Below are 15,115 nucleotides of genomic sequence, written 5' to 3' on the forward strand. Positions count from 1 at the left end.
TTTTTCATTATTTCTCAAAAAAATGGATTTATTACGTTTTATTCGCTTACTGCAAATTTATCCTGACTTGGAACAGGGAATTTCATAAAGTAGTTTTCATTTTTATTTTAGGGCAGGGATTTTCCGTACAGAAATATAGTTTCATTTGCAACAGGGAATTTTTGACATGGACCGGAAATTTTTGAAAAGAATTATAATTCGGATTTAGAAGAAAGGAATTTAAAGGATTCTCTATTGCAAGTCAGAATTTTTTTCACAATTTGAAAGTCCACTCTTTCAAATTTTAGATAAATTTGACTATTCTATTTTTGGCTGAGAGTGTATCTTTTTTGGGTAAAATTTCAACTATCTGGTTGAAAATTGATATTTTTCATTTAGAAAATTAACTGCTTGTTTAAAAATGTATGTACTTCATCTTTTTGGTAAAAAATTCAACTATTGCAGTCGAGGATTTATGATTTTAGTTGAAAATTCATCAGTTTGGTTAAAAATTTCTTTTCTAGTTCAAAATTCAACAATTTGGATAAAAATTGATCTTTTTACACTGAAAATTTTACTATGTCATTGAAAAACCACATATTTTGTAAAAAAATCAATTTCTTTGAATAAAAATTTAACTATTTCAGTAGCAAATTAAACTATTTTCCTTGAAATCCATTTTGTTTGTTTGATAAGAGCTAGATTTTTAACAAAAACTTAACCATTCTATTGCTCGTTGAAAATGTATATTTTTTAAATGAAAATTCAACTACTTGGATCAAAATTGATATTGTTTATTTAAAAATTAAACTAGTTTGAAAATGTATGAAGTTTGAGAAAAATTCGCATTTTTGTAGAAAATTAATCTTTTTGATATAAAATTCGACTATTGCAGTTGAAGATTTATCATTTTAGTTGAAAATTAATCAGTTTGGTTGAAAATTTATTTTTCTCAGTTCAAAATTCAATAATTTGGATGAAAATTGAGTCTTTTAAATTGAAAATTCAACTATTTTATTGAAAAACCACATATTTTGTAAAGAAAATCAATTTCTTTGACTAAAAATGTAACTATTTCAGTAGAAAATTAAACTATTTTCATTGAAATCCATTTTGTTTCTTTGTTAAGAGTTAGACTTTTAACAGAAAATTGTAACCATTCTATTTTTCGTTGAAAATGTATATTTTTAAATGAAAATTCAACTACTTGGTTAAAAATTGATATTTTTTATTTAAGAATTAAACTAGTTGTTTGAAAATGTATGCAATTTGTGAAAAATTTGCCTTTTTGTAGAAAATTAATCTTTATGGTTGAAGATTCATCTTTTTGGTATAAAATTTAACTATTGCCGTTGAAGATTTATCATTTTAGTTGAAAATCCATCAGTTTGGTTGAAAATTTCTTTTCTATTTCAGAATTCAACAATTCGGATAAAAATTGATCTTTTCAAATTGAAAATTCAACTGTTTCATTGAAAAACTATATATTTTGTAAAAAAATCAATTTCTTTGACTAAAAATGTAACTATTCCAGTAGAAAATTAAACTATTTTCATTGAAATCAATTTTGTTTCTTTGTTAAGAATTAGACTTTTAACAGAAAATTGTAACCATTCTATTTTTCGTTAAAACTGTATCTTTTTTGAATGAAAATTCAACAACTTGGTTAAAAATTTATATTGCTTATTTAAAAATTGAACTAGTTGTTTGAAAATGTATGCAGTTTGTGAAAAATTTGCCTTTTTGTAGAAAATTAATCTTTATAGTTGAAGATTCATCTTTTTGGTATAAAATTCAACTATTGCCGTTGAAGATTTATCATTTTAGTTGAAAATCCATCAGTTTGGTTGAAAATTTCTTTTCTAGTTCAAAATTCAACAATTTGGATGAAAATTTTTCTTTTTAAATTGAAAATTCAACTATTTTAATGAAAACCCACATATTTTGTAAAGAAAATCAATTTCTTTGACTAACAATATAACTATTTCAGTAGAAAATTAAACTATGTTCATTGAAATCCATTTTGTTTCTTTGTTAAGAATTAGACTTTTAACAGAAAATTGTAACCATTCTATTTTTCGTTAAAAATGTCTCTTTTTTTTAATGAAAATTCAACTACTTGGTTAAAAATTGATATTTTTTATTTAAAAATTGAACTAGTTGTTTGAAAATGTATGCAGTTTGTGAAAAATTTGCCTTTTTGTAGAAAATTAATCTTTATGGTTAAAAATTCATCTTTTGGGTATAAAATTCAACTATTGCAGTTGAAGATTTATCATTTTAGTTGAAAACTCATCAGTTTAGTTGAAAATTTCTTTTCTATTTAAAAATTCGACAATTCGGATAAAAATTGATCTTTTCCAATTGAAAATTCAACTGTTTTATTTAAAAAACCATATATTTTGTAAAAAAAATCAATTTCTTTTACTAAAAATGTAACTATTCCAGTAGAAAATTCAACATTTTCATTGAAATCCCTTATTTTGTTTCTTTGTTAAGAGTTAGATTTTTAACAGAAAATTGTAACCATTCTATTTTTCGTTTAAAATGTATATTTTTAGAATGAAAATTCAACTACTTGGTTAAAAATGTGTATTGCTTATTTAAAAATTGAACTAGTTGTTTGAAAATGTATGCAGTTTGTGAAAAATTTGCCTTTTTGTAGAAAATTAATCTTTATGGTTGAAAATTAATCTTTTTGGTATAAAATTCAACTATTGCCGTTGAAGATTTATCATTTTAGTTGAAAATCCATCAGTTTGGTTGAAAATTTCTTTTCTAGTTCAAAATTCAACAATTTGGATGAAAAATTTTTCTTTTTAAATTGAAAATTGAACTACTTCATTGAAAAAGAACATATTTGGTAAAAAGAAAATCGATTTTCTGGTAGAAAATTATCTTTTTCGTTGCAAGTTAATTTTCTTGTTTGAAATTTATTCTTTTCGGTTAAAAATTCAAGTGTTCCAGTTTAATATTGATAATTTCAGCTTTAAAATTCATCTTTTAGGTTGAAAATAAAACTTCTTGGTTGAAAGTTCTACTTTTTTGTTGAAATTTTTTTTTTTAAGATTCATCATTTTACTTAAAAATTCATCTCTGGTTGAAAATGTTACTACTTTGTTGAAAACCAATTTCTTTAACTAAAAATTTAACGATTTCAGTAGAAAATTAAAATATTTTCCTTGAAATACATTTTGCTTGATTGTTAACAGTTAGATTTTTAACAGAAAATTTAACTATTATATTTTTCGTTGAAAATGTATCTTTTTCAATGAAAATTCAACCACTCGGTTAAAAATTGATATTGTTTATTTCAAAATTAAACTAGGCGTTCCAAAATTTATGAAGCTTGTGAAAAATTCGCCTTTCTGTAGAAAATTAATCTTTATGATTGAAAATTCATCAGTGTGGTTAACAATGAATTCCTTCAACTGAAAATTTAAATGGCCATTATGGTTGAAAATTGCTCTTCTCTTGTTAAAAATTCGACAATTTGGATCTAATTTGGTCTTTTTTAATTGAAAATTTAACTATTTCGTTGAAAATCCACATATTTTGTTTAAAAAAAATGGATTTTGTTAGTTAATTATTATCTTTTTATTGCTAGCGAATTTTCTTGTTTAAAAATTCTTATTTTCGGTTAAAAATTTAAGTATTCTAGTTAATTATTTATTATTTTAGTTGAAAATTCATATTTTAGGTTAGAAATAAAGTTACTTGATTGCAAGTTAATCTCTTTGGTCAAAATTTTTTTTTTAAAGATTCATCATTTTAATTAAAAATACATTTCTATGGTTGAAATATAAGCTATTTGATTGTAAACTTCTTTTTTCTTTGAATGGAAAGGAATTTCTTGTCGAATATTTAACTTTTTTGTTGAAAATTTGTTTATTCTTTAGTTTAAAATTATTTTGTTTTTTCAATTTTTCTAACTTAAAATTTAATTATTTACGTTTGTTTGTCAATTAATCTTTGTTAGTAAAAATTAATTTGTTGTGGTTGAAAATTCAACTATTTCTAAGATTCATTGTTTTAGTTGAAAACTCATCTTTTTGGTTTAAAATTCAACTATATCCAGTTGAAGATTCATCAGTTATTTTATAAAATTGAACTCTTTTCTGGGAAATCCTTAATTTCTTCTGGAAAGATCATTTTTTGCAATTAAAAGTTTAACCATTCCATTTTTGTTTAAATTATATATTCTCAGTGAAAATTTTAAATATTTGCTTTAAAATTGTTTTGTTTTGTAATTTTTGCTCTGTTGTGTTAGAGAACGTTTGGAATGAAAGTCACGAATTAAAGTAAATTTTTGCGTTCAGCAGCAAGTATGAATATTTATCTTTTATTTGGCGGGGAAAATAGAAAATTTTGACCGGGAATTAGAAATAGTCCGCCGAATCGCTACCCTGCTACCTTTAGTACGCCTTTCGTCAAATATTCAAAGACGGTTCAGGCATTTCGAAATCTGAATTTATAATTCTCATTGCCGCTCTACAGAATAATATAATATTATTTATATTTTTTTACGTGCAGCAAGAAGGAGAATCGACGATAGAAATAGAGCCAGAGGGCGAGTCGCACACGACAATCGATAGTGCGATTCTTCATGAAATGGATAGAGAGACTGATACTCGTGATTCTTCTCCAGAAACTAATGTTGAGGCTCTTTTGAGTGATCCATCGCAAGAACTGACGCCACAAATTGAAGCTGCAATCAAATCTAAGTGGCAAAAAATCGTCGGACCGGATGTCGAGATAGTGGTAAATATTTTTGTTTGATTCATATTTCTTTTATTTTATTTGTTCAATTTCTGTTGAGATGTCATCATTTCAATTTGGCCACTTCATAAATTAAAAACTTTGGACTTTTTGTAACTCTTTTTCGTAGGTGGCACAATTAAAAAAATTCGCTGAAGGTAGTGGTCTAGGAATTAGTTTAGAGGGAACAGTAGACGTCGAAAATGGGCAGGAAGTGAGGCCTCATCATTATATTCGCTCAATTCTGCCACAAGGACCCGTTGGTCAAAACAACACATTAAGATCGGCAGATGAACTTTTAGAGGTTTGATGTTTTTTCAGTGTAATTATGAAAACTTTCATCTTTTGGTTGATTTTTTATTTTCTAATTGGATTAATTATTCAGGTGAACGGCTACCGACTTCTGGGAATTAACCACATGGAAGTGGTGAGCGTCCTGAAGGAATTACCCGTTCACGTAAGAATGGTCTGTGGCAGAAATATCAAATCTCAGGACGCGCTCTGTCCGATAGATACAGCTCAACATCAAGCGGCCTTTCAAACTAGGGTATGTTCTTTCATTAAATGTCTACAAAATTAATTTAAGGCAGTTCTCGTGCCAAAAGTATGATATCTGAAAAAAAGAGTTTTTCTATTATTTTAAGAATCAAAATATTATAACTGATAGCATTTCAAATAAAAAAGCAATTGCATTTTTTCTGACTGCTGCTTCCAACCAGCTTTTGAAAAATGATTTTATTTTAATAAATAACAGCTTATTTTTTTCGGGAAAACATTCTCTACAACTCTACTGATTTTTTCTTCAAAAAAATTGTTTTAACGATTTCAGCCATAGAAAAATTTACGTTCAAAATTGGAAACAGAAGAGTTATAGAAAATGTTTTCCTGGAAAAAAGCCGTCATTTATTAAAATGCAATCATTTTTCAAAAATTGGTAAGAAGCGACGGTCAGACAAAATTCAATTGAAAAAAACATGATTAAAATTAATTTTTGTTTGTTTGAATTTTAACATTTTTTATAAAATATGTTTTTTATTTGAAATGACATCAGTTATAATATTTTTTGATTCATAAAATCAAAGAAAAACTACTTTTTTTAGATATCTGACTTTGGGCACTACAACTACCTTATTTCATTTTTTTCGAGCAGGATGTTTACCGTAAACCTGGAATTTCTTTCAAAGTCAGAAATTTGTTTTGCAAGCGTATTTAATTTTTTGCTTAAATTCAATTTAAATTGTAATATAAAATAAAAAAATAACGATTCTTCATTCGTAAAAGTAGCTTTATATTACTGTATTTAAGTATTTTGTTTGAAACTAATTTTTTCTATGTTTTGAAATCAATTTTTTAACTGAAAATTTAACCATTCTATTTTTTATTGAAAATTGACTGTTATCAATTATAAATTCAAGTATTTGGTTGAAAATTCAGGTATTTTGTTGAAAATTCACCAGTTTGAAATATTTTCTCTCTCTTGACAGAAAAATATTAAAATTTTCAAAATGTTAAAGAATTACAATTTTTGGATGAAGGTTCATAATTTTAATTGAAAATTCAGCTCTTTGGCTCAAAACGGAATTATTCGATTGAAAATTTGTTTTCTCCTTTGCTAAAAATTAGTTTTTATAATGAAAATGTTAATACTACAGTTGAAACATGAACTAATTTTTTGAAAATTCGTGTTGAACATTAGTTTTTTAACTGAAAGTTTTACTATTCACTTTTTGTTCGACCATTTATCTTTTTTAATTGAAAATTCATGTACATACTTTGTTTCAAATTCGTCTTCTTCGTTAGAAATTATTCTTCTTGGATGAAAATTCATCTTTTTGGTTAAAAAATCAATTATTCCGTTTAAAGATTCATAATTTCAGTTGAAAATGTATATTTTTTATTCAAAATCCAACTATCCCAAGTGAAGATTCTCCATTTTAGTTGAAAATTAATTTATTTTGAATGAAAAATGTATCTATTTGAATTTTGGTAAAAATTTCTCTTTGTGTTTGAAAATTTTTCTTTTTCGTTGAAAATTCAAATATTTCAGTTAAATATTCATCGTTTTATTTGAAAATTTGTCTTTTTTTTTAATTCCATTATTTCAGTTGAATATTCATCATTTTAATTGAAAATTCATACTTTGTTTCAAAATGTAATGTTTCCTTTAAATCAGTTTTTTGTTTTAACATTTTTAAAACTGGAAATGTAACTATTTTAATTGATATTTGATATTATATAAAAATTCATTTCTTTGGTTGAACACTAATTTTTTTTAACTGAAAATTGAAATAGTCAATTTTTGGTTGACAATTGATCTCCTTTAGCTGGAAATTAATTCTTTTCACTGAAAATTGAATGATTCTATTTATTGTTAAAAATGTATCTCTTTAAATATAAATTTAAACATATTTCGTTGAAAATTCATGTATTTTATTGAAAAATGGTCCTTTTTGGTAGAAAATGAATCTTCTTATTTGAAGTTTCATCTTTTTCGTTAAAATTTAGGTATTCGAGTGAACTATGCGTCATTTTATTAAAAAATTAATCTGTTTGAAAATAAAACTACTTTGTTGAAAGTTTAACCTTTTGCTAAAAATTCATGTTTTTGGTTGTATATATTTTTTTTGCGAAAAATTAATTTTATTAACTGAAAATTTAACTATTCTATTTTTTGTTGAAAACTGATCTTTGTTAGTTCAAAATTCAACTATTTTGTTAAAAAATTAATTATTCCATTTAAAGATTCATCATTTTAGTTGAAAATGTATATTTTTTATTTAAAATCAAACTATCCCAATTAAATATTAATGATTTTAGTAAGAAATTCATCACTTTGATTAAAAATTTAACTATATTTTTGAAATTATGTTTTTATTGATTTTTTAAATTAAAAATGTGAATAACTATTTCATTTAAATTTTCAATCATTTTAGTCGAAAATTGATCTCTTTGGTTAGTTTTTTTAAATTGAAAATTTACCATTCAATTTTTGGTGATTTATTTGTCTTTCGTTGGTTGAAACTTCAAATATTTTGCTGGAAATTCGTCATTTTTAGTATAAATTAATCTTTTTCGTTGCAAATACCACCCTGTATATTTTATACAGGGTGATTTTTCTAACTTGAAACTTTTGATTCATAACATTTTTTCATGGAGTGCCTATTTTTTATATACAGGGTGATTTTTTTAACTTCAAACATTCAAATATCTCGAAAAATAGGCACTCTATTTGAAAATTTGTCTTTTTTTTTAATTTCACTATTTCAGTTGAATATTCATCATTTTTGTTCAAAATTCATCACTTTGTTTACAAATGTAATTTTTCCTTTAAATTAGTTTTTTTGCTTGAACATTTTTAAAACTGGAAATATAACTATTTTAATTTCTATTTGATATTATTTAAAAATTCATTTCTTTGGTTGACAATTGATCTCTTTTAGTTGAAAATTCAATTATTACAGTTTAAGATTCATCATTTTAGTTGAGAATTAATTTTTTTTATTTAAAATTTAACTTTTCCAGTCAACATTCATCATTTTAGTTGAGAATTCATCACATTCATTGAAAATTTAACTATTTTGCTAAAAGTTCTTTTTTGTTGTTGAAAATTAATTTTTTCATCGAAAATTTAACGAATCTATTTATTGTTAAAAATTTATCTTTATAGAACTAAGTTCAACTCTATATTTTGTTGAAAATTTATGCATTTTATTAAAAAATGGTCCTTTTTGGTAGAAAATTCATCTTTTTCCTTGAAAATGTAAGTATTCCACTGAACTATGCATTATTTTATTTAAAAATTAATCTATTTGTGTGAAAATAAAACTAATATGCTGAAAGTGTAACCTTTTGTTAAAAATTCATGTTTTTGGTTGTAAATTTTGTTGTTGTCACGAAAAATGAATTTTATTAACTGAAAATTTTACTATTATATTTTTGTTTGAAAACTGATCTTTTTTAATTCAAAATTCAACTATTTGGTTAAAAATAAATCTTATTTATTTGAAGTTTAAATATTTGGTACTAAAAAGAAAATTTAAGAAATTATCATGTTTTTTTGTATCATTTAATTATTTAATAAGTGAATGATGCAAATATATGAGTTCCTATAAAAAATCTGGAATTGTCAGGGATTTTTTTTAAAGATATGAGTAGACATCCTGCCAAGTTAAACTCAATATACAATTTTAAAATAATTTTCTTCTCACAGAGTATTCTCGGCGGTTCCTTACAAAATTTGCTACCCTCGATGGATCGACTCGTGAAGGCAAAGTCAGACGGTTCTTTAGCATCGGCGACGACAACGGCGACCGTCACTGATGCAAGTCTTAGCAAAATGAAATCCCGATCTCTGGAACCATTAACAGGCCTTGCGATGTGGAGTTCTGAACCGCAAATAATCGAACTCGTGAAAGGAGAGAGAGGCCTTGGATTTTCTATTTTAGATTATCAGGTAAAGTCGAATGATTCTTTTTTATTTATATTATACTGTATTTTATGAATGCTGGAGGAGACGTCTTAATAAATTTATTCAGTTTCTAAATTTAGCCCTCGGACTCACGTCACTAGCCACTTTTTTTTAGCGATGCCACCATTATTTCCTTAAATTGTCTGCTAAAGGACCTTTCACAAAACACGTTTTATCGGGAACAAGATTCTCTACAACTTGAACTGATTAAAGTTTTTTTAACATAATGCGCCAAATAATTGAACACCGATTTTCTAAACCTAAAATTGTATTATCCAATAACTATATTTGATTATCATTTTTTTAGATTTCAATTTTTTCATGAAAAATAATCTTTTCTCTTTTAAAAGAGACCATCGGCAGTAATGTTGCCATTTTTAAAAGGAGGTATTACTAGATATTTTTCCCCAAAGCCGTGTTTTTCGTGTCCATATTATCTTAATTATTGTCAATATATTTGATCTTGGATATCGTTTACAAACTAATTATTTGAATTAAAAATTCAGTGGTTGGCGTTTATCTACACTGTGAAATTTCTTCGACTGTTATTATCATTAATGAGAGAATGCGTTTTATTATGATCATACGGTCCAATACAAATACAAATGGATTCAGATGTCAATGAATCTTTATTCGTCAATCTTAAAAGATATAACAATCGTACGTTTCAACCTTGTAGCAGGTCTTCTTCAAGGTCTTAATTAAAAATTCTTTAACAATATGTAATACATTGGAAAGAATTAATTAATTTTATTAAAAAATTGTATTGTGTATAAATTTACTTTTCAATTTTGATATTAAAATCTCAAAACAAGACATTTCAATTGTACTTTGGTCCTTACAAAGGAGCATAATTTGGTAGTGAGCCAAATTCTATAAATTCAACAATTGTTTGAAGTTAAAAATTTTTTATATGCATGATTGGAAAAGTGTCCTTTTTTTAAGAAAAACACAGAAAAACTTTAAATTTGAAGCCTCAAAATTAAAACAGGCTCCAAATTATATGATATTTACTACATTTAAAAATAAAATTTTAACGACAACAGATACTCTTTGTTTGGAAGGACAAACATGGACTAACGAATGCATTAAAAATAATGTCAATTTTACATGACACCAATTTTAAAATGGAGAATTTAATGAAAAGTGCGCCAAAGTAAATTGAATTTAAAATTGGAAAAAAAATTATTTAATAATTTATGTATAAATAATTTTTTATAAAATAGTCTGATATATTTTATTTACATTTAATATTTCAGTTTACAAATTGATGGAATTTTTAGTAAATTTATTTATGAAAATAGGCTCTAATATTCTTCTTTTTTGAATATTGTGTTCACGAGCTAAAATTTTTATATTATTAATCTCAAAATCAAAATAGTGACCACTTCTGAGACGCTCAAAAAGACCTTCAATATAAGGAAATGAAACCTTTAGATGATATGTATTATAAGTTTCAATCCATTTGTTATTTTTAGATGAATTATTATACATTTCATGGATTCTTTCTTTAACGATTTCGTTTACTAATTGGAGTGGGTTATTATTTTGTAAAAGAGTAATTTTTAGTTGATCTAAATTTTCTTTCAGAATTGAATATTACTTAATTTAACACATCTATCAATAAGACCTTTAATTATACCAAATTTTGAGAAAATAAATTATGAGAATTATATATGTATATATATATATATATATATATATATATAGGGGGAGGGGAGGTGAGAGAGAGAGAAGCAATAGAGTTATTCTCCTCTTTCAATCGTGAACTTAATTGCATGTTCCACATTGTTGAAAGTCTTAATGAATTCATCTATTTTTTCAGTTGGAACAATTGCTAGGATGACATCTACATATGTTTTGTAAAGAATAGGAGTAAAAGTTAAACTTTCAAGAGCCCTTCTTTCTGAATCTTTCATTACTAAATTTGATACAAGATAGACTTAGATAAACGTTTATTTTTCGGCCTGCTGGCCTTAAAAAATTGACTTGCTTACACTTCCATTTTTTTTACAAAATTTTCTTACAACTATTTCTTACAAAGTTTCATCCATCCACACCTTATAGCTAATCCGCTCGTTTCTATAGCTTAACCTTACCCGCTGCGCCTCGCCTCGCACGCATTTCGCTCTTTTATCGCTATGCCTCGCATTACCAGCCTCTGTCTCCGTGGCTAACACCTAATACTTAACTACTATTTACAATGTTTACATTTTTCTTACATCTACTTCCTCTCCTATTTACAATCTTTCCTTCTCCATGCCTCTTCCTTCTTCGATCTCTTTTTCTCCATCTTACCCAACACCCCCTTCACCCATGCTACTGCCCTTTTGTCCCCCCTTTCATGCAACAATATCTCCATGCTTATCTCACTCCTTTCCACCTCATCACACTCCTCCAACCAGTGCTCAATTTTTGCATCCCCTTTCCAGCACAGTTCACACATTCTCTTCTCTCTAGAAAGCCAGAACCTATTATAACCTTCCATGCAACCGCATCTCATTCTCGCTATAAGTCTCTGACTACCTTGCTCTCCTTTCTCACGCAAATATTGCGCTCTCTCCCTTGGCATAATCCACACATAGTTCCCGTTAAACCTTGAATCTCTTATCCTCTCCTCTCTTTCCGCCTTCTCTTTCTCTATGCCATTCTTTTGAACCAACTCATACCTTCCTTCCTCGTGCCTCCTGCTAACTTCATCCATCCGCAATCCATTCGTTCTAAAATACCTTTCCTTTTCCACTTCCATCTTTGCACCACTACGTCTGTTCTCCTTCTCCCATCAACACTCCCTAACCAATTTACTTTCCCCCTCTTCCAAAAATTTCTCCTCATATTTACACGCTCGACTCCCTGTTATAATCCCTAAACTCGCCCTTCCTGTCTCCCTCCTGACAATATAGTTCGGCGTATTCCTTTCCAACCCCAGTGTCCACTTTACATACCTTTCCTGTATCCTATTTACCTCCTCACGTACCTTCCAACCCCACACCTCTACTCCGTAAAATAAGACACTCTTCACGAGCGAATCAAACAATTTCATTCTCCTTACAAAATTATTTGCGAACAACCTCGCCCCCAGCCCGCACACCTGCCGCATCACCACATTTGCCCTTCTCACCCTCTCTTTTATATGACCATCCACTCCCCCATTTCTTCGAAACAGGAAGCCCAAGTACACAAACTATTTCATCTCCTGTACCGCTTTTCTCTTCCACTTCCACTCCCCTCCCCTATCTCTCCCGCCTCCCTTCCTGAACACCATAAACTTTGATTTGTTCGCATTTAACTCTAGCCTATTTTTGTCCAAGTATCTTCTCAACCTCTTCATCATCTCCTTTAAAGCCTCTTCGCTCTTTGCCAGCAGCACTATGTCATCTGCATATGCTAGTGACCATATCCTGACTCCTCCTACCCTAACTCCTCCTACCACTCCGGCCGCTAGCTTACTTTCCATATCCGCGATCAAAATTGCAAAAAGCGTTGGGCTAAGTGGGCACCCTTGCCTCAACCCCCTATCCATCCAGAATCCCTCAGAGATTCCCTCCCCTCCTCTCACCCTATCTGTCGTCTCCTCATATACCTCCCTTATCCCCTCGATCCGGTCCCTCTTCACTCCCCTCTCTTCCATTGCCTCCCACAACCTCCCCCTATCTGCTGACGGGAACGCGCTCTTTAGATCTACAAAAAACGCATACGTTTTGGCACCCTTTTTGGTTAATTCTCTATCCACCACGTGTTGCAAGACGTAAATATTGTCAATAGTGTTCCTTCTCTCTCTAAAGCCCGCCTGCGTCTCCGGCAATATTCCTTTCCCCTCAACATCCTTTCGCAGCCTATCTGCTAACACCATCGGGTATATTTTGTACGCAGTATTCATGAGCGTAATTCCTCTATAATTTCCCTACCTCTTCCTATCCCTAACCTCTTCCTAACAGCCACGCTTCGTTCTATACCCCGTCCATTCCTGCTGCCTTATATTTTTTTAAATTTCCCTATCTGCTTCTATATCTCCTCATCGTTCAGCTCCTCTCCATCTACCTCCCTCGTTCTTCCAATCCCCTCATCTCTCTTACGTGTGTCTGACCCCTGAAATGAATCGTTAAAAAATTTCCTCCATTCGTAGCTCCCTATCTTCTCACTTATCCCCATCCTACGTTTCCTAAACCTATTAATTATCTTCCACACGTCCCCTTCTGTCTTAACACTTCTCAACTCCTCTTCCAGCTCTTTTTCTTTTTCCTGCTCTTTCTTCTTACACATCGCCCTAATCTCCTTCCTCATTTCTACGCACTCCTCCCTTTTCGCGGTTCCTTCCTTCCACATCCTGTACTTCTTTTTCACATTTCTCTTCATCATTTTACGTTCCCTATCCCACCACGGCTTCACCATTCCTTTCTTCTTCTTCCTAAATACCTTCTTTTGCACACAACCCTTCACCTTCTCTTGTAGATCCTCCCATATCTCGTCCACCGACTCCCCCTCAAAGCTTACTTTGTCCAACTGCTCCTGATACTTCTCTATCGTCTCTCTCGTCTGGGAACAATTGCTAGGGTGTCATCTACATATCTTTTGTAAAGAATGGGAGTAAAAGTTAAACTGTCAAGAGTCCTTCTCTCTTAATCTTTCATTACTAAATTTGATACAATTGGGGATAATGGGGAGCCCATAGGACAACCTGAAACTTAAAATAAACGCATTATTAAAAGAAAAAACTGTGTCATTTAATACGGTTCTAGAAGCAATAATCAATTCATTTTTGGAGATTTTTGTTAAATTATGGTTTAAATTTAATTTTTTTTCATCTATACAATCTAATGCAAGGTCCATTCGAATATTATCAAACATTGTTACTACATCCAGTGAAACAAAAGAATGTGAATCCGGTACTTTGAAATTTTTAAGCTCTTCTTTTAATTCCCAACTATTCCTTACAAAAGCTTGAGTTTTACCAGAAATTGGTTTTAAACAAATTTGCAATGTATTTTGATAAATTATAAGTTGGAGAACCTACAGCGGAAACAATCAAACGCCATTTTAAATCTGTTTTGTGCACTTTTGGTAAAGCATATGCTTTAGAAACAACACTGTTATTTGTTTTTAATTTGTGAGTCTGTAGTTATTTATGAATCTTTTCTTTTCCCACCTGATTGCAATATAATTACATTTTTACTCCAAAGTTGGAAGAAGACTAGTTTTGATCTTTATGTATAAAATGTAATTTTAAAATAGATTTTCAACCGTTGTTATGTAATCATTTCGATTTGCAGCTACAGTTATGTTTCTCTTATCAGCAGTCGGGAATTAAAAGAAGAGCCTAAAATGTCAACGTTCCGGATTCACATTCTGTGGTTTCACTGGACGTAGTATCAATGTTTGATAATATTCCAATGGACCTTGCATTAGATTGTATAGAAGAAAAATTTTATTTAAACCATAATTTAACAAAAATCTCCAAAAATGAATTTATTATTGCTACTAGAACAGTATTGAATAACACAGTTTTTCTTTTAATAATAAATTTTTTTCAAGTTTCAGGTTGTCCTATGGGCTCCCCATTATCCCCTATTGTATCAAATTTAGTAATGGAAGATTTAGACTTCAGAAGGTAATTTAATAAAAAATTGGTATAAAAAAGCGTCTTGGTCAGGACGTTATTTGAATTATAATTCTCATCATTTATTTTCTCAAAAAGTTGGTATAATTAAAGGTCTCATTGATAGATGTGTTAAATTAAGTAATATTCAATTCCGTAAAGAAAATTTAGATGAACTAATAATTACTCTGTTATAAAATAATTACCCACTTCAATTAGTACCAGGTGTATACATATGAAACCGGTATTGCCATTTAGCGGCCAGTAGGCACACTTGTAGGCACTGTCGGAACTTACCATTTGTGCTAATTGGC

General features: G+C 28.9%; 1 protein-coding gene across 2 annotated transcripts in view; it reads left to right on the top strand.

Annotated features, from left to right (window-relative positions):
* The window catches only part of LOC117167152 (patj homolog), a 96,339-nt gene that overhangs the window by 67,534 nt on the left and 13,690 nt on the right, over positions 1-15,115 (top strand). For both annotated transcript variants that reach the window (XM_033351876.1, XM_033351884.1), the window contains exons 13-16: positions 4,513-4,740; positions 4,868-5,041; positions 5,123-5,284; positions 8,948-9,190. In XM_033351876.1, coding sequence (XP_033207767.1) covers positions 4,513-4,740; positions 4,868-5,041; positions 5,123-5,284; positions 8,948-9,190 — 807 coding nt within the window. The remainder of the gene's footprint in view (positions 1-4,512; positions 4,741-4,867; positions 5,042-5,122; positions 5,285-8,947; positions 9,191-15,115) is intronic.

This window comes from Belonocnema kinseyi, chromosome 1, assembly GCF_010883055.1.
Source record: "Belonocnema kinseyi isolate 2016_QV_RU_SX_M_011 chromosome 1, B_treatae_v1, whole genome shotgun sequence".
Classification (NCBI taxonomy): Eukaryota; Metazoa; Arthropoda; class Insecta; order Hymenoptera; family Cynipidae; genus Belonocnema; species Belonocnema kinseyi.